Genomic DNA, 25160 nt, shown 5'->3' on the forward strand with positions numbered 1-25160 from the left:
CCATAGCGCATTTGAGAGGGAGTTAAAAAGGAGCGCAAAACAATTCCTGATGGGCCTTCTCCAGGGCTCCCCTTTGCTTTTACTGCTGCTGTAACTCTACCAGTGCTAGAAGAGAATTTTAAGAGATGTCTCTGTGTAGACTCCAGTATTCTTTGAAAAGCACAAAAAAGTTCTGATTCAGCAGAATCACGTTGTTTACATCCCCATAAACCTATTTTTTTAATGGCCATTGGAAGGTAAATTATAGTTGCTAAAACATGTATTTCTAGATATTAACCAGAAGATCTTGGCACACTGCTCAGTATTTTTAGAAGTTGCTTGTGGCAGAACATCACAGTGCAGAAAATCCACTGTTATTAATGCTCTATTATGTGAAATAATTCAGAGAACACAAAAACAGTAGGATATTTTCTTCTTGATTCTGTGACTCTTTCAGAACCTCAGCGATGTCTAGAACACCTCCTATTTATGACAGTGCATTAAGTAATCTGCCTTGATCTTGCTGAGACTTTATTAAAAAAAAATAGAACAGCTGAAAGATGATCTAAACGAAATCTGTTGGTGCACATTTTAAATAGCCATCCGGAGTTTTACACATTCCTTCGATTTCAATGGAAAATCAATATTAAAAATTCTTACTCTCTGACTGTGGGCATGCCTAATGTGCAGTGTCAGTGTAGCCCTGTGCTTTGTCTTTGCTTGCAGTAATGCTGTCCATTTGTTAGTTGAGCTTGCAAACAGCCTTTAAATGAAGGTGATGAGGGGAAAAAGCAATGAGATTGGCATAATGCTTAAGCAGCTGAAAGAAAATATAACTTCTATTTAACAAAAATTTATTAAAAGTCTGTGGAATGGCTGTTGTAAATGTCAGGTATTTGTGTTTTTTTCCCAGCTGAATTAAGAACATCTTGCATCACCTTAAAGCCTGCTTGCGTATACAGTATTGTGAGATAATAGAGCTGGTGTAGAATTTCTGTAGAATGGCGTAGTTACTCCAGAAAGCTTAGAGACCACCTGGAGATACTGTAAAAGCTCTAGAGGCATTGGTGCTTGCTTTCATACATGGAGAAAATAGTGTATTACAAGCTGAAGAAATAAGTTGATAATGAAGTTTGCATATTTTGCTAACAAAGCATCTCCATTGCATTCATGACGAATTACACTAATTAAATTGTACTTTTTTGGTCTGCTTTCAGTGAAAGAGTTCCTAGCCAAAGCCAAAGAAGACTTTTTAAGAAAATGGGAAAGCCCCCCTCAGGTATCCGTCATTTAAGCATTCAGTAATTTTCTTTTGCATTTTTGTATAATGTGATGTGTTATCAGCCTGCAATGAGTGGTGTGGAAAACAGAAATAATTTTTAATGCAATTTTTAAAGGAGTTTCCAATTTTAATGTCAGTTTTTGTTATTGGAGTTCATCAGCAAAGACTCTTGGGCCTTCTCCAGGTTTGAGTCAATGAAATGCTCATATTGAACAACAGCTTTCACTTACAGAGAATGATCTTCACCATCAACATGACAAGACTCATATTCTACTGGCATGGTTCAGCTGGCTTTTTATAACAATAAGCATTGGCACGTCTGCCATCTACCCTGTTAATAATTGCCTCCATGATATTAAGGGGAATTGAGGTTATTAAGTCTACTGCATAGGGCTTGGGGCAGGTTAAGGAGCTTGTCAGAGAGACATCTCTGAAAAGTTGAACGTAGTTTGGGTTTTGGGGAAAGGGTCATTGTTTTTAAAGCAGCATTTGTACTGAATGTCTTTGAAAACTTACTCAGTGATACGCTCTCCAGACAGCCCTAATGTAGGAGTGTCTCTAGAGCTTGGGGTATTTTGCATGTTCCAATATTCTTGTTTGTGAAGTATGAGGGGGTTATTTATCTGCATGTTAAATTTGTGATCTGTTTACTGCATTTCTTACTAAGCATGTGTCATCTGTACAGACAAATTATGGAAATGTTGATACAATTCAGTTAAGTATTTTTCTGGTTTAATGAGTACAATGTAAAATCTCTTCCTAAAATTTGACAGGCATGAAATTGTAACAACAGTATAGTTGGCTATTGTTGTCTTTGATAAATGTAATTTTACTCATTATTTTTCATAAATAATTCAGTTCATACAGATAAAATTGTCTTTGGATATTAAATAATGTCATTATATCCTTGTACATGTAGAATACTGCTGGCCTAGATGATTTTGAGAGGCAAAAAACCCTTGGAACAGGATCATTCGGGAGAGTAATGATGGTGAAACATAAAGCCACAGAACAGTATTATGCTATGAAGATACTGGACAAACAGAAGGTTGGTGTAACTCATAGTGGGTTTTGTGGTGCAAAAGAGTTTTATGTAGATCAAGATCTGGTAACTGTGGCTAAACTATGTTGCACAACTGTGCTTTTACTTATCACATTTGAGTACTGGTGATAACATGAAAAGCTTGGCTTTCTCTTTTGAACCTATAGATTCAGCTATTGAGGCTGTGTCAGGTTCTTACAACTCCCAGTAATGCTGTTGGCAGGCTGAAGAGGCTCTAAGTGCTGTCCAAGGCATTAGTGAAATATTGTCAGTTAAATTCTTTGCTTAGGTTTTTGTGAGATGGCCTATACCAAAATTAATGTTGTAGTTAAATAAATAAATAAATACACCTTCACAGTGTAGCTCAAAATTCTGGAAGACTCTTTGGATCAGAAATTAACAAAATTTTCAATTGTAAATCATAATTTAAAAAATTTCTTTTCCATTCTTGATCCCATGAGGTATTGACTTTTGTAAGCATAATTATGCAATAATCCCGTTGCACCTCTCGTAACTGCGTAGATAGAACAGTAACCTCTCAGAACAGCTGTGACAGTAGACATTTTCTATGTTGAAAACTTAAATGCTGTAGTCTGAATCTGCATTGTTACTCCAGCCTGATTTAACAGCTTATTACTGTTCGATTACTTATTACTGTTGGATTAAGTAAGTGGCATCACTTGATAAAGGTTAAATTTTAAATAAAACAGAATTCTAGAATACTGAGATGTGTTGTAAAGGAATTTATCAATACAGTTAGTTTTTAACCATTCTGACAAGCCTTTCAGAAGTACTTTAGTTAGATTAGTAGATTCTTACGTTTTCAATGTAAGAGCTTTTCTTACTTTGTAAGGCACTGTAAATAACTTTGCTACTGTGCAACAAAAATCGTATTAAGAAAATATTAATCTGGCAAAGAGAACTTAAAAATCAGCAACTGATAAAACGAAGTCAGCGTTATCTCGATGTGGACTCTTGCACTCAGGCATTATTACCTTCCTGGGTAATTTTAGATAATGGAATTATGGCAGTGACATAAACGAGTCCTTTATGAAATACACACTGTTTCAACTCAGCATACATAATTTTATGTCTGTGTATTCTATTAGAAATATATTAGTGTTATATGGGTAACTTCTATTAATGAATCACAAAAATAGAAGGTGGTTTAGGGAGAGCCTATTTCTGTCTCTTTCTATATTCTAGAAAACATACAGGTGTCTAAACTTAGACAGCTTGCAGGCTGCCTGTGATTTTTTCATTTACATTTTACTTGGAAGAAAGGGAAGGCATGTTGTGTTGTTATGAAGTCTTATGCTTGGTTCATCATGATATGTAATAGAAGTTGATGTAGCCAGAAGTCTTACATGTAAGGTTGTTAGTCTTTTATTTGTCTGGTTTAATTTAGGAAGGCTGTAACATACTATTGCTTGGCTAGTTTCATTAATAATTGTTTTTTGAAAAGAAAATACTGTTAACAAAAGCTTAGACACAAACAGGCTGCTGGAGAATCTGACATTACAAGATACCATTTGATCTACAGGAAGCTGTCGTTAGACATGCCCCGAGCCTGAGCTTAAATGTGAGCAAAGCTGTGTTATCTGAGGTTACAGTTTGATATTCCGAAGTGTTAAGCAGCGGGTTCAGCCTGTGGTGCTGCTGCCATTGCCCTCCAGCATCTAACAAGCAGAAGATGGAGGAAGGGTGGAAAAGTCTTGTCTAGCGTTGCAGCTGTATGCTTCACAATATCAAATTAAAACCTTAGCTTGCTTGCTTCCATCACCAAGGTAATTCCAGAACCATAGCTTTTTTAGGGAAGAAGCAGACGCTTCCCACACAAATGAGCTGATTTGAGCAAAATTTTTATTTGGTCCCTAAAGATCTGTGATTCAAAAGAGAGTTAATATTTTTAACTCCGTACTTCTTTTGTATGACATTTATTTCAAAACAGTAGTGGGTTTTTTAGGTTCTGCCTTTTGAATGTAAAAGTTAAATTTAAACACAGTGTTGGTCAAGGTTGGAATATCTTGCTTATCTGTTTTTTGTAGCTGTTAGATTTGATTTCCAAACGTGTAAAACCAGACTTGTTTTGATCACTCTTTGTGTATTTTCTCCTTGTTTCCTTGGGGGAAGGAGAAATAACTTGGAAATCATGCCATTCTCAGAATGAGATGTATCTATATTGTGCAATAGGGATTAAGTAAAATGAAAGAAATCGATTTTACAATGTTGGGGTTTAACACAAGTAAACCAGTTGTTAATTGGTGAGAAAAAGCAGTGATCAGAAATTTGCCATTTGCTGCCTTGTTAGCAGCTTAGCATTATAATGGGTTCCAAGAAGCTAGCATTTAGATTTTTAATACTTCTGCTAAGCAGGAAAGCAAAGCACACGGAAAGGTCTGGCAGAGGTAACAGTTGTTTATAAGAATGGCAGTTTTGAATTTGTATTCTCCTTAGTCGTCTTCTCACTACTGTGTGAGCTACATCAAATAAGTCAGTTTGCTCCTGTCCACAGATAACAAAATTCATAATTAAATGTGGCTGACACAATTTCCTGCCTTTCTTAGCGAAGGGTCCAGGAACCAAATGGATTTTATTGAACTGTCATCCAGCTGCAGAAGTGTCTCCATTACAAATGCAAACAATTCTTAAGAAAACAGAGGTGTTTTCCTTACCAATTCCTATTCTTAGCAAGTAGTAAGAAACACTATTTCAGGAGTTAACCTGTGAACCATATTGCATCAGTATTACTCTTTAAAGCTGTTGGACTTTTTAATCCTTCCTTAGCACTCCTGTTGTACTAGTAATCTCTAAGGTTTTTTTATTATCTGTAAAGTCACAAGCTTGCTTTCAACTAATTGTTTTACACTGAAAAATCTATCAACAACTGTAAAATGTCAAACTGAAGACTGTTTTTCCTCTCCTAGGTCGTCAAACTGAAGCAAATAGAACACACACTGAATGAGAAGAGAATATTGCAAGCGGTGAACTTTCCTTTCCTTGTAAAACTGGAGTATTCTTTTAAGGTAATCATTATTTTCAAAGTAGTTGTTTGGGTTTCAGTGATGGGTGTGCTCAAACATGTTAAACCATTTAACTTTTATAGTACAATAGTTGAAAGTTTTCAAAGATGCTTCACATGGCACTGTTGCCAGGTCTTGAGCTTTAGTTCCTGCACTTGTGTGTACACTTGCACACATGCAGGGTCATCAGGTGATGACTGAAAGGATATATCCAAATAAATAAATAAAACTCTTAGAGATTGCCTTTTTTGAGGGAAAATGGCTTTTGTGCAGCAGAGAGCTTGTAGTCGTCATTCTGTCTTTGAGAAAACACAAAGGATGTATTTCTATACCAATATATTGAATCTTAAATTTGTAATTGTTCTGTAGGCTGTTTTAGTTGAGATTTATATCTGATGCAGGTCCTAGTGACAATCTTAACCATGACAGAAGGAGCATTCGATAGTTTCTAATTTCATGGCAGTATGTGTTAGTCTGTCTGTAAAGAATCAGAGTATTTTCCTAATGTAGAAAATTGCATGTGTCCTCTAAAATTCCTTCCTTTTTTTTTTTTCCCCTTCTTTCTTCTTTGTTAATACCAGTTAAAATGAGCAAAGATGTTCTACCTCAGTCCTTACAGTTCTGAAGTCTGGGGCAGGGGCTGTGAGAGACAAGAATACCTCTGTCTATAGGTTCTGAGCTTGTAAGAGTGCAAGGTCTTGTCTTGCAGCAGGCATCTTACCCTCTCTTCCTCATCACTTTCACACCTTTCTGTGTTAGGAACTCACTGATTATTCAGATTTACTTGAAAATAGATTTGTTGACATACACGATGTTCCTTTTGTCATGTGTGTCTGCAATTTTCGAAGAATTTGTACCTGTTTTGCTTTATATTTAAGGTCCTTTGATGGCTACAATCTTCAGTTTACATTCTTTAATAAAATATACTGTATGTAGGAATTATAGAGACTGTAACATGCCTAATATGTATTTGTGTGTGTTTACTTGCTTCCTTAGGACAATTCTAATTTATACATGGTAATGGAGTATGTTCCTGGTGGTGAAATGTTTTCACATCTAAGAAGAATCGGAAGGTTCAGGTGAGAGCATTAATGATGTTAGTCCTTTAAAAAGGCTTATGTTGCTAAATTGAGAAGAGGGTTTTATAAAATTTGTTAGTATTGAGGGAAAAATTCCGGAGGGTTAAATGCATTAAAGTTACTCCTCTTTCAGCGCTGAAGCTAGTCAGGCTATGAAAACCTCATAATTATTTGTTAATTTTAAGTTAATTAATGCAGGCATTTGTGATTTATGCAGGATAGAATCTTGGAATTCCTGTGCTCACTGAAATTGATGTTAGTTTCTAAAAGTAAAACTTAAAAGTCTAAGCTCTGTATTTTGGGATACGTTCATGCTGATTCGCATGTGTATTTCAGCTGCAAGACATAAATACAGGAAGCAATTGTGTCAATTCTAAAATGTTTGCCGTTTGCTGATTTTTTTTAAATTATCTTTTTTTTTCATTGTTACACAGTAAAAGAATCTGTTACAAGATACTTAATTTGTCCATCCCTGGCAGTTACATGGTTGTGTCAGTATTCTTAGCATAGCATTGGGGTACTTAATGTTCTTTTAATTCTTCACAGTGAACCACATGCACGGTTTTATGCAGCTCAGATAGTGCTAACATTTGAGTACCTCCATTCATTAGACCTCATCTACAGAGATCTAAAGCCTGAAAATCTTTTAATTGATCAGCAAGGATACATCCAGGTATGATGTTCTTTGTATATTTAGTCAAGTTTTATCTTACAGTAGGGTTAGGTGATTTTAGAAAATGTGTTTAGAATAAATAGCCTTGAAGCTGGTTGGCATGTATTTAGGGAGCATTAAAATGCCCTACTGCTTAGTAACGGTTAAAAACACTGGAATTTACCTCCTCTGACTAAAATTATGTATGCACAATGGAGTTGTCTGTGGTTCAGTGAGTTGTCAAGGTTTCCCTTGGGGTTTGTGGTGTGAAGTAGGTGATTACATGGCTCTGTTCATCTGACCTATTTTAGATGTCTGCCCTAGAACATGACAGACAGTGCCCTAAAATGTCTGGTTCTCTGTATTGTCTGTATAGATGGCTTAGGATGACCAACTTAGATGTCGACACCAACACTATAGTACTTCATTTCATTCAGATGAATCCCACCCTTGAAGAGTCTTAACCTTTGCGGCACATCTAGAGTAAGAGCTGAGCTGAGACCAGATCAGAATTGCAGTGCTGCAGATGGCAGCTTTGGTTTTACAACAGCCTCTTATGGCACCCGCTTACCTTTCTTTTAGCTCTTATCTTTTTTATAACTGGCAAATGGGTTACAGCTGTATACCAAAAGGTGGTATACAGTAACAAGCACTCTGCAGTGCTTTGCAGTCTTTAAATGATAGGATCAGGTCTTTCCTCATTGTGTCAGCTTTTACTATAGCAGAATCTAACAGGAAAAAAAAAACATAATAAAAATGAGAGAAGTAGAAAGGGTACATATCGTATGTTGTTTGTAAAATAATCTTGCATGGAAAATAACACTGTAGGGAGAAGTACAAATTTTATTAATGTGGTTGGGGAGCACCATTAATGTAAAGCTATGAATGGCTTCAGAATTGGTGACTCTGTATGTGTAACAATATGGTTTTGTGATAGTGGGCATAATGCAAATGATAATGGGTCCAGCAGTCACTCTTCCCTTGTGAAATTGGTTCACTTCTGCTTCTGAATAGAGAGGGGGCTGGGTTCATACATTGATACTGCAGCTCCAACTAAATTTTGTTTAGAAACTGCATTAATTTTCTTTTTTAATTTGAAAGCCATTACTGTTTGTCTCATGTCTGCAGTGTATTTTTCTTCTGTAGACTGTGCATTCACAAACACAGAAATGATTCTTTGCTGACTGAAGCAGGTCTGTCTAGTCAGTACGTCATCCTCTCTGTTCAGTTCCAGCTGTGATTGCTGTTTTTATCAAAAACAAAGCAAAAAAAGCTGCCTTGATAGTTTGGAGTTTGAATTGTTTAATTGTGAGAGCAGTGCATCAGAAACATCAGCATAGGATGTTGTATGATAAGCAGTTATTAACACTGTGATATAGTATGTTTTCTCAGGAAGCGGTTGAAAAAGGTACAAAGGAGGAAACAAAAGAAACAGATCTCCAAACTTAATGGCTTGAAACTGACCCCAGAGTTTCACATGTAATTCCCTGACTTCATGTGTGTTCTGCAATACAGCCCAGCAAATGTCACACAGCTATCATCACATACGAAGTTCTGAAACTTACTGCAGAAAACATGACAAGTAGAATGAGGAGTTTATAATGGCCAAGAACTTGCCATTTGTGAATACAGTTACTGCTACGTTTTCCCTGCCCCAGTCCTCAAATAAACAAGCTTGACTCTGGTGATGCTTTCAAAGATACTCAAAATCAGAAGTTACAGAAAGATCTCTCTCATGTCGTCTTATTCCCACACTAATTTTACATGTAACCTTTATGCACTTATGCAATAAAATTCTAAGTTTACATGACTGGCAGATATTGTGACCCTTTTTGTGATTCATGTATTTGTTAACTAAAGAAAAAGATAAATATTTGTTCATATTCATGTTCTTTAAACTTCCAGCAGTATAAACAGTCTGATTGAAAAGTGTAAGAAAATTAATGTAATTGGAGTACATGTGGGAGATCAGTGAGCTGAAGTTCCCGCTGATTTTTTAAATTATAAATAGAAGCTTGTGTCGGGAGGAAGATGTATTTTGTTAGTTATTAATTTTATCATGAGAAACCTTTTATCGGTTTGAATTAGAAGTATCAGAAGGACTAGCTATTACAAGTACATCTGACTATATGATACTATGTGATTAGAGAAGCAAATACTTCCTCTGTATAAAATGGCTTTCCAAAATACTTCAAAAGTACTTGATTTTAAATTTCTTTGTAGAAATGCACTTGCAGACAATTTATTTCTTCTGCTGACAGGTCACGGACTTTGGCTTTGCAAAAAGAGTAAAAGGAAGAACTTGGACGTTATGTGGGACTCCAGAATACCTGGCACCTGAAATAATTCTCAGCAAGGTACTTTGTCTTGTTATTTAGCCATGTACTTGACACAGTTAGAACTTACCACCCCATTATTAAACTCTGAGGCATAACCAATTGCTGATACTTCCAAAAATCAAATCTTGACTAGTCAACTCTTGATAATTACACAAAATGAAGTTGTTGCTTTGTGTTTTTTAGTATGCTAAAATGTACTCCACAGCAGAGATTTTCACGTAACTGTACACAGCTTTCTACATACGTTTGCCATGTAACTTTTGAGGTAAAAAGGGATTTAAGGAATCTCTAGTGAGGTGATTTAACTAGCATCCTTGTCAGAAACCAGATGTGAATGATCACATTCTGAAGTGTTAACAGACTAGAACAGGAGCTCCAGAGTTAACAAGAACCACATTGGGTGAGTCACTAGTTATTAAATAATTAGTTGCAGAGTGTTTCAGGTTTAAGGCACTTTACATGAAGTCAAACGTAACAAACCACTGCTTTTACACATAAAGTACATGCAGTCCAACCTTACCATTGGGGAGTTTGTCTCTTTACTTGCACTGAGTGTTAAATCTTATTTATCATATAGGTGCTTAACTGTAGCCCTTCATGTTTTGTAAAGGTAAAAAGCAGTTCTATGAACTGTATATGATACAGTCATAATGCATAATGCTAAAATGTGCATTTAATATACAGTTTAAATACCCTTTGCAGGTCCAAAAGTAAACAAAATATACTTTTTCTGGGGGAAAAAATGTTTGTCATTTGCAGCCTTTTTGCCCCTGTGTAGCTAAAGCAGCAGAATAAATTGCAGTATGTGTACTACAAATTCTCCATAGTAGATTTTTGAGGAAAGCCCAAGTCTTAGCCCTGAGCTTTGTAAAAGATCTCAGAGAACACACAAAATTCATGAGGTTGGTGGAGTTTTTTATTATAAATGAGTCTATAACAGCTAAACTTAAGCCCTTGTAGCTAGTTGAATTAATATGAAAACAAGTGTTCTGAAACGTGGATAACCAAGCAAAAAGTTATACAGTATAGGAAGTATTGTTGTATTTAATGAAATTTTCCTAAGCTTTGAAAGACATTTCAGTAATTCTTTAACAAGATTATTTTGACTTAAAGAAATAAGTAAATTGTGGCCACTTCTGTCGCTTAGGGAATCTTGTCACATCAGTGTAAAGACATCACTGAAACTCAGCACAGGAATATGTGCAAAATGTTTCACTTTCATCACCATTTCACTGTCATCACTGCATTTTTTTAAATATATTTTAAGTATATTGCTGTTGGAATCTACGAGCTTTGGTTTGGTTTGAACTAGTTTGTAAGTTGTGCATTAAGCAAGCAATAATGCATTTGCTTTCTTTCTGTTCCATGGATAGATACTGAAAACCTTTTAACTGTGTTAGAAATGGTACTACCAGTAGTATTTCTCCTTTTATCCAGGGTTACAACAAGGCAGTGGATTGGTGGGCATTAGGAGTGCTAATCTATGAAATGGCAGCTGGGTATCCCCCATTCTTTGCAGATCAGCCCATTCAAATTTATGAGAAGATTGTGTCTGGCAAGGTGAGTGAAGGCTTTGTGTATTTTTGCAAGTGTAGTTATTTGTCTTAGCAGAACCTGGGTTTTGTGAGGAGTAGATGCAGAATTTAATGGCTACTAGAGGGGGAGCAATTTGGAAAGAACATGGAAGAAGTTTGTAATGTATGCTTCTTAAGTAAGGATCTTATTACAGCAACATTAAAAATCAAAGTTCTAAAAATCTGTTCCCTGCTTTCAATTGCAAGTTATTAAATTTACAGACATAATGGCATTATATCCTTTTATGCTTGGATAAAAATGATCTATTAACAATTATTTAGCTTCATGCTTCATTTGCCTTGCTATTTTCTTTTCTAGGAATATTAAGAAGCTTTAAAGAGTTTCCATAATCCATAGTAGGTTTCTTTACTTCTGCAGTCCTGTAGTTCAGGACATGTCAAATGTTCTGTTCAGCTTTCATTGTTACATAAATTTTTTAAGAAATGTTTCCAACTTTTCAATTTTTCCATGAATAGCTCTTAGTGAGATGTGATTATTCTGTTGTTTCTCCTGCCAGCCAGCGTTGTCTCTTCATGTTTCTTTGTGCTCACTTGATTTGTTATGGTTCTTCTCTTCCTTGTCCCTACATAAACACATGCTGTGCCACATCTTACGTACTGCTGTAATTCTGATCAAGGGAAGGAGCCTCAGTAGGCCCTGTCTAGGACCATATTTAAATCAAGAAGGTGGTTGCCGTAATACTGTGACCCCTCAGCTGTCTCTGTGAATAAATGGGAATTAACTTACTAAGATGCATTTTTAAAGAAATGTTTATCTTCCAAAGTAAGAAAACTTGGGCTTTTTTTTTCAGTTGTCTCTAATTTGCTCAACATTTGTACTGTTGATCATCTGCTTTTTTTTTTTTTTTTACTGAGTCCATGGATGGTTGCAGAAACAGCACTGGATGTGAACTCTGGAAACTCTAAAATTCAGTTCTCAGCTAGCAGTATGTTTCCTTTATAACCTTAAGTCTTTTATTTAATCTTTCTCATGCACCTGGTTCTCTACTTAAAAAAAGTTAGTTAATATTTCCTTACTGCTCAGCTGTCTAGGTATTATATTCATTAAAATCTGTGGATTTTTCCTGTACTAGAGTAGAATATCTTGACAGATAAACTGAAGCAGTGATCATGATTATCAGGTCTCTTGGTTTCGCAGCACATTTCTATGTTAAATAATTCCATGTTCTGCATTTACGTCATAACTGATCAGCTGGATATAGGGAGCGTCAAACGCTGAGACTACAGGCACGACAAATACATCTTTCTGCCTGTTCTTTTCCCCTTTCTTCTCTCTGCCATCTCAAATGGTATCAGCAGATCTTTTGCTAGTAAAACTCTGTGTAATTACATTCCATGAATCATCTTCAAATATTTCTTAGCCAGGTTTGAATGAATTGTATTGGCAAGTGACTTCAAATCATGCTGTATTATTTATCCAAGATCTTTCGTGTTGGTGTGTTCAGTTATCAGACAAGATTACAGTACAGCATAAAGTTCCAGATTGAATTTTCATGTATGATTGCTGAATGATATTTCAGAGCATACGTATATGCTGTATATATATACTGTTATATACTGTATCTCCTATGTGTGTGTGTGCATATATATACACAATATAATCTAAAAATTTATTCCTGGAAGATAGTTAAAAATGCCCTGAGATGATGTGTTGGTGAGGCACCAAGTTAAATTTAGCTTTTATATTATTACTACATTTTCCCCAGCCCAGTCAGATCTAGAAACTTTCAGTTCAGAAAATGGTGGATGGACAAGGTAACACTGTTGGTAAAGGCTCTGTGAAACAGAAGTACATGTGCAACAGTAATAATCGCTCTTTTCATGCATTCCTACTTGATTTGTTTTTAGAGGAAGAATAGGAAATGGCCCTGTGTTTCCTTTTGTGTGAATGCTGGTTTAGTTTGCAGGGGGAAGAATCAAACTTCTGTATTGTTTTTTAATGTTGTGGATGTATAATTTTAGGTAAGGTTCCCATCACACTTCAGTTCAGACCTAAAGGATCTTCTAAGAAATTTACTCCAGGTAGATTTGACCAAACGATACGGAAATCTCAAGAATGGTGTAAATGACATAAAGAATCACAAGTGGTTTGCAACTACAGATTGGATTGCCATTTATCAGAGAAAGGTAAGATCCTTCAGAACTGTTCAGATCACAACTATTACAGATCTTTAAGGAGTTAAATTTCTGATTATTTTTTGCTTTCCTGAATCTGTTACTTGTAGTTAAAGTGAGAAAGGGTGACAGTAATTTAATCTTTAAAGACGCTGAAGAATATATATTGATTGAATTATGTTTGTTTCTCGTTGGTATTTTAGCCTAGACCTCTGTATACATTCATGTTCTCTTAACACTTGTTGTGCTTTAGTCTATTTCTGGAATATCTCAGAATGAGCCATCTCCTGCCTCTCACTTCTTATTTAACCCCTGCTATAGTGGCATCTATAAATACTCCTCCACAGCAGAGAGGAATCTGTTTTCCTTTCCAGCTAGTTCTTAGCAGTCAGGCTGTGCTTCAGTGCGGAGAAGCTCTAGCCAAAGTTAGAGCTTTTCTTTTTCTGCTAAAGAAGCATGCCGCCTCCTTCTTGCTCTTGCTTTATCTGTGACTGGGACTGGATCATGCAGAGAATGTCTATGCTCAGTCCTCAGTATCTACTGAGGAGTTTTTGTCTTCTGGCACTACGCTTTAATTGACTGCAGTTCCATAAGCTGCAGCAATGGCAGGAGCCATGCTGATTGCTTTTTTCTGGCATGTTTAGAATGGCTTTCTAGACCTGCCTGACCAATGTGATTTGTAATGTGCTTTTTATAAGGTCCTTGCCCAATCCGAACTATAAACTTTGGGCCTGCATAAGAATGAAAGCAACAGAGACAACTGGGAATATTTTCAGAGCAGGAGCAGCCATTGATGTATCAGTTAGAGGGGAGCACATCAGTAGCTTCCAGGATGAATGAAGCAGAGCTGGGAGAGGAAGCTGAAGAAAGGGATGAGGATGATAACAATTTGGCCTAGGTCTGTCTTCAGTAGCTCCAAAGCTCCTTCTCCCCTTGAGGGTAGAATTAAATATCTGTAAATTAGTGTGGAAACAAATTCCTAAGGAATTAATTGTTCTCTTAAATGCAACCTCTGAATTATCTTCATTTTTTTCAATGGGCAACCAATAGAAGACTAAAATAACTTCAATGGTGGTGTCGCAGAAGACTCAGGTGGAGAAATTTTGTAGATATTGGTATTATATATATTATATATATGTATGTATAACATATATATTATATATAATATCTACAGTATGTAATTAGATATTGGCAAAAAGGTTAGAGGTAAATGATAGTATTTGAAAGATTTGGTTTGAATTTGAAACACTAACAGTCTTGACTATAGAGGCACGAACTTGCTGCTGTAACAGCAATATTTTAAAGGCCAAGCCTAAAAACTAACAATAGTTTATAAAAAGAAACTGATTGTTTGGCTACACAAATTGACAGTACAGTTGTTGTATTATTCACTAATGTATTAATTACTAGAAGACAGGGTACAATTAACACATCCTATATTCTTTGCATTAAGTATAGATGTTTTTAAGAAAAGATTCCCCATTGTAGAATTGTAATTATCTTTGCTTTCTTAATGCCTGTTTACAAGGCAGATTTACGTGCACTGAGTTTCATTTGCCAGTATGCTGTCTGGGGACACCAAGGCCCCGTAATAAATATTAAGTCAGATGTTTTAATACTGTGCTGGATATTCTTAGCATTGCTAGTGCACTGGTGTGGAGAATTATTTCCACAGAAACAAGAAGTATTCTAAAACATGAGCAAGTAATACAGCCAGAATAGCTATTACTAGTTTTAAAGGACTGTGAACAGTGATGCTGAATAAGTTGAGAGCTTCTCACGATAAGGAATAAATACTGTAATACTGAAGGGCTGAAACAACAGCATGGATCATAGTATCATTTAAGCAGTCATAGAAATACAGCAATAAATTCAAGGTTTATACTAGCTTTTCACAGCGGCTGCTTCCATAGCATGTATTTTTCTGAATCTCCTTGGCAGCTAATGTAACAGGAATAATTTGTTAGGCTACAGTCGTAAGTGAACCAGTTAATTACTGACTATTTCAGATAAGATCAAGTCTCATTTTCTTTGTTTGCGTAGCTGTTTATTAAAATGCTGCCTGATAATATGATTGTACTTAGGGCAAAACAGGTATTCTGCTATAAACACGTGTTACCTCCTGAAGTGTCCTTTTAGCAATTTCCTTAGTGAAGATAATAGGAAAAAGTCTGAGCCATCTAATTTGAGCATGTTTTTAAAATTCTTCTTGTGTTCTGAGCTTTGTTGTAAGAGAGTTTTTGAAAATCAGTTTGAGAAGACACAGAATTCAGGTGATGGTAACTGTGTGGCTTTGTAGGCTAGGTGTGTACACACTGTGTTATTTTCTCAGAGTAAATTGCCTAAACACATTGTTTCAGAACAAAAGGGTACACACATGTCAATTAGCACAGTCTATAAATGCCAACAGTTAAGTGTTATTTCTTGGGGGTGTATAATGTTATCGCCCAAAGTTAGCAGACCTTAGTTTGTATTAGTATGTGCTGTACCTCTTTAATTTACTGATTTTCACACACACACACTCACCATCAGTAATCTGCCTAGGGCAATGAGCAGTTCCACAGTTGCACAGTATGATCTGATCCCCTGCCTTAGCTGGAGCTGTGCCTGCTCTGCTTATCTGTCTCCCCACCATGTTGCCTCTGGCACACGTACTCCTTGGGACATCCCCAAGAGAGATACTTGTCTGATTACTTTGTATTTCCAGGTTTAAATTTACATCACCTCAATGATGTTGCTAGGATTTTGCTTACTGCAAAGGTGGATAAATTAAGTACCTGTCAAATGAAAAAGAGAAATGCAGTACCATACCTCACACTTCTGTTTGTCCTAGACATGTTGGAGTAGAGCTCTTCTCCTTCTCCCCAGTCTTCTACTCTCTCTGGTCCCTCCCTTACTATCCATTTTTCATCACTGCCTCCCATCAACCCCGAACCCTGCATATTCCTTCTTCCAGCATGAAGCTGATTTTAAAATTCCACTTACTTTAAAAAGTAATTAAGCTTAATTTTGAACTTTATGACATGTGATAGACTAGAAGGATTAATATTTGAATTAACATTAGCTAAGTGAAGGTAGAGTTCAGCAGTCTGATCCCTAAAATAGCATTTCAGTGTCTGCAAGTTGGCAACAATTCCTTTTCATTCCCTCCACCTTTCCACTTTTCTTCCCCTTCCCCTGACTCTGTAGGGACAGCCAGTAAAAATGCAGATATGTCCCTGTACAGATCCTGTCTGTTCAGATCCCTGTCTGTGAAGATCCATATCTTCATTTATTGTCATTTCAGTTTAACTTCCAAGATGAGTGGAGGCTGAAAGTAGGGACAGATTGAGACTGTTCAGTTGTATCCAGACCCAAGGATTTTATTGTAAGGTCAACTTCAGGAAGCTGTAGGTTCCCTCAATTTTAAGGAACAGCAGTTAAGAGGGTCCTGGAAAATGGTGGGTTCCAGCGCCTGAGTGTGAATGGCTTACTACCATACAGCTGACATGAGATGTACTGAATCTCATGGTCAGTCGAGTGTATATGTGGATCTGAGAGGATGTGCAAGTAGTCTTTACCAGAAGGGTTTTTCCATCATTAATTAGAGCTGCACTGGCATTCTGTACAGTCTTTAGCGACCCCTTCATGTCACTGCTTGTCTCTCACTTGTGGCCTAGTTTCAGGAAGGCTTGCACTTCTCACAGTTAGGTCCCAGGAGGAACTTTATGGGAGATGGAGAACATAATGTTTTAAACTTGTACTAGGTTAGTTTTTATCTGGAAATGGAGGTTTGATGTAAGTAGAAGAGGGATTCCAAACTGATTTTTGGGTAGTGTTGATGGTAACCAACCTACTCTGCTTCCGCTGTGACTGTGTGCTAGTGCTGTGCAGCCCACGCTGTGCTAGGAGCTGCACCACGCAGCTGGTGAACAGCAGAGAGCAGGTCCCTTCTGCAAGAAGAGAATTAAGGTTTGTTTTGAAGTGGAAGCAGTTTTTACTTGATGGTGGTCAGTGAGGTACTAGTCTCTTTCAGCTTACATTCATACAGCTAGATGTGCACCTTCTTAGGCTAGATTTATTTGTGCCACAACTTCAAGCTGTAGTATCTGATTTCTTGGCAGGATTTGAGGAGTAATGGGAATATTGTTGTGCTTATTATCACAACGTTAAATCTAAGATTATTAGGGCAATAACATTTCAAGTGCCTCTTCTTTTTTTCCCCCTCACCAAATACAGGTAGAAGCTCCATTCATACCAAAGTGCAGAGGTCCTGGAGATACCAGCAACTTTGATGACTATGAAGAAGAAGATATTCGTGCGTCTCTAACAGAAAAATGTGCAAAAGAATTTGCTGATTTTTAGTAGGAGTAAGAGGACAAGATGACATCAGGGCTCACATTGGGATCTTTGCACTCTGTTAACAGATGAGGTGGAGCTGAGACCATCATATGTCAAAACAGTTACCTAGTTACTTCATTCCACAAAGCTGACTGAGGTCTTTATTGCCATCTTCCATGTGTGCAGTTTGCACCAACCCTTCTAACTAGGCACAATTAAGCAAGCACTGTTTGTGCAGTAACACAGAATAATAGACCACTTTCCTACTTAACTTTGGTTTCTGTCGTTCTTTGTTTCTGTGTATTGTTCATTTTCCCCCTTTAAAATGAAGTAGTTTTTTACCCAAGAATGCTCCATTTTATTTTGAATAATGTATTATTTGTGTGAGTGAAATGGAAGGTGTTGCGGCTAGTGTGATTTAGACTGAAGTGAAAGATAAATGTTGCTTCTAGTCTGTGCCAGCCAATAATTCTTGTCTGTCTTGTGTCTGATGCTACAATTTATAAAAAATTTTTAGTAGCTCAGACTAAACCTAGCCAACATTTTTAGCATTTTTGAAGGTAGTATTTATCGCCATATAAATGTCTGCTAAATTAACTTAAAAACGTTTCTTCCTGGAGACTGACCAAAATTCAGTAGAATCAATTGGATGGCTTATGTAGGGGACAGTAGCTAGACCCTGTGCCTTGGTTTTCTACATCCCTGCAGTTTTCGTCACTGCCTCCTTCCTTTCTATTTCCCACCTAGGCAGTAGGTAAATTGCCATAACCAGACTGTACCATGGAGAGCTTACAGTCTTGTGAGAAGGAGTAATTATACCTGGTCTGGATTTTGGACCATATTTAACCAAGTCAACTTACCAGCATTTCAGTTGGCAGGTATGAAATGGCTTTTTTAAGAAAATGAACCCTAAACTCTTAAAGGAAGTTTTGGTCAGTATTGTAGAGAATATGATTCATTTTGATTCACATTTTCTTTCTGGGTTTTTTTTTTCTTTTTTAAAGCCAGTGTTTGGGCTCCCCAAGTATTCCTTGTTTTGAGCCTTTTTTGGTTAAAAAAGGCACCCATTAAAATCATCACCACCACACCACAAAAAGCAAAATGCGCTCTGCCATTAGCTATGAAAAACAAATGGTTTCGCAAATGCAACATAATGTTCTAGATGCATCGCTGGATGAACACGGTTATTTTTTGTTAGCTTTTAAGAATAAGAGGTTCTTGCCAAGTTTTTATTCTGGTATACTATATTAGTAAACTGAGGATGGAGTACTGCTACAATCATTTTCTTTTTAATTACAGCACTTCATTCATGAAGAAAAGAGATAAAGTTTCAAAACTGCAGCAGCTGGGTTTATTTTAGTTGCGTTGTGTCTTCATTTCTAATCTACTTTCTTTCAGTCAAACAGAATGTATGGTCACACAGATATAAGTATTTGGGCTTAATTGTTTTGTATACTCTCACCAACTGACTTAAAAGATACCGCTATGATGTGCTAGCTTTGGGCACTTTCACACATTTAATTCAATGTTAATAATCAGTGGCTCAGCACTTTTTTGGGGGTTGCTTTTAAACTTATTCATAGTAGTTTTATTTGTACACTTGATTCTGGCTGTCTCAGTGACCTGTCTTAAAACAGCACATCTAAACAATTTAAACTAGACTCATATTTTATGATCAATTTACATGCATACAAGGATGAATTGTTTTTAAAGCAAATGAGCTATATTGATACATAGCCATTGTATTTGTTTGAATGCCAATGCAAATACACCACTGGCATTCCCTCCTTTTAATCTGTATGGCACTCCTTTAAGAAAAGCCTTTGTAGACATTTTACAAAAGAATGAGAGACGTACCATCAACATTCTGTCTGTTTAGGTTGTTGAGCATTTTTGCACAACGTCATTAGGAGGCTGACACTGAATGCAGTCTTTGTCCACCCATATTTACATATGTGCAAGAAAAGTATAAGATACTTTGCTGTAGCAAATTTTATGTAACAAAGATATATCGTCACATTAATAAATTTAAAGAAATCCTTTGTATGAAAATGTTAAAATCTTTTGTATTTCATTTAGACCAAGGACATGCTGCTGTATGCTAGCTGTATGCGATAAATTCTACAGTAACTTTGTTGTCGTTTATGAACTTTAAAAGATTTTAATAAATGTTGGAGATCACAATTTGATTCTGTTATGATTTTAATTTTCAATCATTACCTTTATAATTCTAGTGAGGATCAGAGATTTTTTCTGTTTTGTAAAATACTGTAATCATTCATCTTGCGTGTACAATAAGACGAAAGTCTAGGATTGGTTCTGGCCTGTCTGATACCCAGATTAAACTCTACATGGGCGTAAGTGGAAAAGTCATCTTAACACCGTGATATTATGCTACTTTTTTAATTTTATGAAAATCCTGTTAGAAAGTAAAATACTTTTCCAATATGGCATAATAGACTTCAGTATGGAAATGAGATTCTATTTTGGAAAAGGAGGGGAAGTGTGCAATTTCCAAGGCATTAGTGAGTACATTTGACAATGTGAGTATTATACAACCCTCTCATTTAAACACAGTCATAAAATATAACTACAGAATATTATGTTACCTGTATTTAATTTGAAAAATCCTTTTCACAATATGGAAAAATTGTATATCTATGACAGTAGAAGCTTGTTAATTTTACACATTTGAGGAATTAAGTGTTGAACTATATGGTATATTTTAATTGTATTCTAGTTGTATGTAACTTTCATTTCCAACATAAAGGATTGTATCTCATTAAGTAAATTGCTTTTTTTATTATCTTGTCAGTTGCATTAAAACCCTTATTTTTAAATCCTTTAAAGTATTTTACTAATTTTTGCAAATAATTAGATGTTTTTAAGTGCTGCAATAGTGTGCAATATAGTAAACATTTATATACAGAAGTGCAAATTAAATTATGTACAACACTTGTGCTGCTTCTTTGTGAATCAGAATATTGTATGATGAGAGACGTTGCATCTCCCCACACACTGCAAACAGAATTTGAAAATCAGAGGAAAAGGTTATGAAACATAGTGTTCATATTAGTTGGGACACATTAAGCTTTACACTGACTAGGGGGTTTGGAGAAGATGGTATGGAGAATATGAAAGGCATTGTGAGATCTTAGTGAATTGGACATCATAGACAATCAAAAGTAAGCAAGGTGATCATTAGCAGCAATATTGTTTGTCTTCATATTTTCACCTTCAGATTCGATGCTTTTTATTAAAGATAATTGCCTGGTTTTAAACTGTCTGCAGATCCTGCTGTACAAACTTTGTGCTATGTCTCATTGTGCTGTGAAACAACTGATAGAAGTAAAGACTGTTCATGGTCTTGGCATTGTCTGTCTTGAGGCTTTTTCCACAAGTGGTGTTCAGAGAGGCTCTGGTACCTGCTCTCTGTAAGGCAGCTCCTCCTCTTCCCGCTTTTGGAGAGGAGCTTCAGCCCCTTTGCTTCTGCTGCTGTACGTATGACTACAGACTGTGGTTTTGTGTTCTTCGTGGTTTCGTGGTACAAATGCTGTATTACATTTTAAAGACCTTTGTACTTTTTCTAAAGCTGGACTAAGAAACTGTAAAAAGGTTGTCTTCTTTTACTACAGCTCCTATGCAAACACGGCATGTTGAGCAGCAGATTTGAAGGTGTTGTTCAAATCTGTTGCTGTTATTTGCCGCGTGTAAGGAGGACTTATCCCAGATAAGAATTTGAGAACCATTCCATAAGAAACTGGTAGAAAGACAATTCCATTCTCCAGGTGGGGTGTGTGTAGCTGATCTGGATGTGTGTGACAAAAAGTTTTATGACCACCATAGTTTTACAAGTGTGGGTCTTGCACACATTTTAAGAATGCTTTTACTGGAGAGCTGGAGGAATCAACTGATCTGAGGCTCTGAGGGAGGGATAAAATGAGTGAGGTCAGGTTGGGAAATGATCACTTGCAGTAAAAGTGTTGGGGCTCCACAAGGATGTTTAAATGTCATATAGGTAGTAAATATTTGTCATCTTACATAGGAACTGTGTAAATCGTCGCATTTTTTTTAGAAGTATGAGATGGGCATCTCAAGATAGCTTCCCTTCTTAACTTTACAATTTGATGATGAATAAAGGTTTGAATTAGATCTGAAGTCTAGTGCCATTTTAACCTTTTGTTGTTGGGTTGGAGGTGTGCCCTACAAAAAAGGGGTGCCTGCCTGATGGAACTTGCATATATTGACAATGTAATTTATTCTTGTAATTTACTACTGTGAAAGATTCCTACCTCAGTGGGATAATGGCAGCTCGAGGCTTCCATGAAGTCACTGGCTTGTGAGCTCCCAGTGGTCTATTTCAAAGCCAGTAAAATTTCCTTCAGAATCCTTGATCTGGTTGTCCTGTTCCCTCCCTCAGAGGGTCAGATACACGTTTTTGCGAAGGCATTTGTATCAAAAAATTGTGTTCATGTGGCTCTTTGCTTAAAATTTTAAAAGCAACATATTTGTGGTGTTCATTTGCATTAGCTGATGGGCAGTGAAGTGTGTAAGAAAGACCCAGAGACAAACTTGCACATTCCTTATTAGGGCTCAGCTTACAAGATTTGGATTTTGAGAGATCACACAGCAGCAATCTAGTATCTAGTTGCAAATTCTGCTCTCTGTGTTGAGAAGCAGTTTATCTGAGGGTGAGAGGTCATTGACAAGGCTGAAGTAGAGAAAGTAGTTTGTTTGATGTGTGGGCATGGTGGCAGCACAGAAGCTCTTTAGGATGAAAAGTTCTAGTTGGAAGGAATTTGAGGACATAGGTCAGTGATCTCTTCCCACACATACACAACCACAGTAGAAAGTGTTTTCCTTTCCTGGGAGGTAGAGGTTATAGACTTACTCCTCTGCCTTTGCTTCCAAGATGCAGTAGAAGATTGGAAAGGACACACTTCAGGTATATTGACACAAATGGAGCAAGGTCTCAGCAGCCTGGTGTGTAGTATATGTTCAAGTCTGTCCAGTCGATTCCAAGAAAAAATACCAGTCATTAGGGCAATGAAAACTGGAGTGCTGGAAAGGCTTGATTAACTTCCTGAAATAATTCTCCACCAAGATAATTTGATTCAATATATTAAAAAAACAAAACAAAAAAAGCCCAACAAAAAAAACCACAACCAACCAAAACACAAAGAAAACAAAAAAACCCCAACCTAATCCAATCCAACACCTTTTCATTTAGTGGTATATCAATGCTTTAGTCTATGGAGCAATATCACAACAACTGTCTTCCACTGGAAGTATTGTTCTTTACTGTGTATCTGCATTGTTACTTTGAATGTGTATATAGTTATCTAAATCACAGTTCAACAAAATGGATGTCCTTTCAGTTTATTCCATCTTTCTATTTAATGTTTGCATAAAGTGAGGATCTGGGCATTAGGACTTCATTAATGATAGGTAACACCTTGAATGAGTAAAACAATGTAATGCACTCACAGGTGTGTTAATTGAGGTTAAGCAATCGATATTCAATTATTTCATAAATGCCCAGAGTTTTTAAAACAACAACAAAAAAAAGTGTCCCCAGGAATTATTAACATTGTTCTCGTACCATATATATGAGGAAGTATGCATCTGGCAGGCTCGTTTACCAATGGGAAAAGCTAAGAGAGGAGCTGAGCACGAAGCTTTAGGAAAAACATAATGTACAACAAAAAAGATCCTGGTGGCAGAAATGTTATGTGATATAATGTGTACAATGCAGTGATAAAGAGTTTGTTAATCTTGGCATGTTAGTCATGTTGGTACTTCTATAGACGTTATCTGCTCTGTAGCTTAGGACATAATGAAGGGACTTGGCTTCAGGAGGACCTCCACATCAGACAGGCACCTCCTGTTACGAAAGACCCCATAGCTCATTCATTCTGGAAGGGAATTTCAGATCAGGTCTGGGTTGGCTGTAAGGTACATTTCCTGCCAAGAGAAGTATTGCAGTGAATGCTGGGGGGGAAATGGCCCCTTAAAGATTCGATATATATTTTTCATTTTACTCGGGATTTGTACAACCCAAAGCTATGCTTTAGAGCATTCCTAGTATTATGTCTGAAGTTATTAAACTGGTCTTAATTCTGAAGCTACTTATTGACTAACAGAACTCAACTCTGACTTTTCTTGATTTTTCTTTTTTGTTTTTAATGTTCCAGATTACTACAAAAACCTATAAAATGAGATGAATCACGATTCCACCTTCCCTTAGCTTCTTTAGAACAAAAAGCTCTCGTTGCATTCGTTTGCCAGTAGATGGCACGTTTATATGGCATGGAACTGTGTGTGAAAGAAATGTCAGCTCCACAGCATGGTAAGAACAAGAGGGGTGGAAAATAAATATTTAAGAGCAGCAGGGAATGAGAAATTCTGACTGTAGTGGTCACGTAATCTGTCAAATAATACATGCAATACCAACCACGACTATTTGTTCTTTATTAGTAGATTTTGCCTTTAATCCTTGCAATATTTAAATACTTGCAATATTTTTCTACTGATTTTCATATCGGCAAAAACAAAGCTTTGACACTAAATTGAACAAAGGCATTGTTTTCATTATATACTGTTGCATGAGCTGTATGAAAAAATCACTAAAATCTCTCACTGATAAATCCTGTTTTCATGAGAGGCAAGAATCAGTGGGGCTGTTTAATAGCACTCAGTCACATTTCTGTATTACATGCAGTTGAAAGTTCAGAAATATACTGCTTTTAACCAAAGACTGCCACAAAAAAGAGAAAAGAAATTGAAAAGTGCTTTTAAGCTGGTTCATGGAATATACAGTATTTACAGTAGAGAGAATATAATTTTTTTAGAGTTGGATATATCTCTACTAATTGAAGCTACAATGTTTACAGGCAAAATGCATTTTCCTGAATTATGTGACCACCAGAGCAGTCAAGAGAAGATGAAGTTACAGCCAGTGTGTTCTTGAGAGCACCTCTGATCTCTCTTGAGCCTCATCAACCAATTTAGAGCTGATCAGATTTTTAAAAGGTCAATTTAACTGTTATAACCTTAATGCACAACTTTTGAATGTCTGTCGTGCCTGCTAATGTTCATGTGTGAGCATCTGGTTATATCAAAGGAGAGAGGAGAGGGTGGAAACAGGACCATCTAATGTGTGTCTGGAACACTTCCCCTGCTGCAACAGTGTGTCCTTTCTTGCAGTCACTGGCAGTTTTGGCAACCACTTGCCAAACAACATTTGTGACCTTTGATCTTTTATATTTACATAAAAAGCACAGGGTTGCCATGATTTCTTTTGGCATTCTCATAGTTTAGTGCCTACAAGCAGATAGAGCTCATAAGATCCACGCTGGCACAGTGACTGAGAGCTGCTGGAAACACCCTTCTCTGGGCCTGTGGTGCTTTCAGTGGGCTGAGGAGCAGCACCCTCCATGGAAGAAATGCCACATTCTGGTCTTACACACCTGCTATCTGGCAGTTATACCAGAACTGTAACATTTAAGGAAGATGACAGTATTTACCAGAGCATGTGTGCTTTATGAATCTTAAATGTTACTTACAGATTTTAGAAATCTGGATGTTTCTGAAGCAGGCTAAAACTGCCTGCCACTGGCTAACTGCCTGCCTACTGGGTATCTGGTGGAAAAACCTCACAGCCCTAGAAACTCACTGAATGATCCACCTGTGCACCTCTGAAATACCATCATTCTCCAAATGGCTGTGGTTAGC

At 36.7% G+C, this 25160-nt stretch overlaps 1 protein-coding gene across 3 annotated transcripts in view; it reads left to right on the forward strand.

The window, feature by feature from the left end:
* PRKACB (protein kinase cAMP-activated catalytic subunit beta) overlaps positions 1-19610 on the forward strand; it is a 74325-nt gene extending 54715 nt beyond the window's left edge. For all 3 annotated transcript variants that reach the window (XM_065673703.1, XM_065673700.1, XM_065673701.1), the window contains exons 2-10: positions 1197-1258; positions 2181-2309; positions 5231-5329; positions 6323-6405; positions 6952-7078; positions 9319-9414; positions 10834-10956; positions 12954-13118; positions 17325-19610. In XM_065673703.1, coding sequence (XP_065529775.1) covers positions 1197-1258; positions 2181-2309; positions 5231-5329; positions 6323-6405; positions 6952-7078; positions 9319-9414; positions 10834-10956; positions 12954-13118; positions 17325-17450 — 1010 coding nt within the window. In that variant the 3' untranslated portion in view covers positions 17451-19610. The remainder of the gene's footprint in view (positions 1-1196; positions 1259-2180; positions 2310-5230; positions 5330-6322; positions 6406-6951; positions 7079-9318; positions 9415-10833; positions 10957-12953; positions 13119-17324) is intronic.
* Positions 19611-25160: the final 5550 nt, after the last annotated feature.

The sequence above is a fragment of the Lathamus discolor genome, chromosome 3 (assembly GCF_037157495.1).
Source record: "Lathamus discolor isolate bLatDis1 chromosome 3, bLatDis1.hap1, whole genome shotgun sequence".
Taxonomy (NCBI): Eukaryota; Metazoa; Chordata; class Aves; order Psittaciformes; family Psittacidae; genus Lathamus; species Lathamus discolor.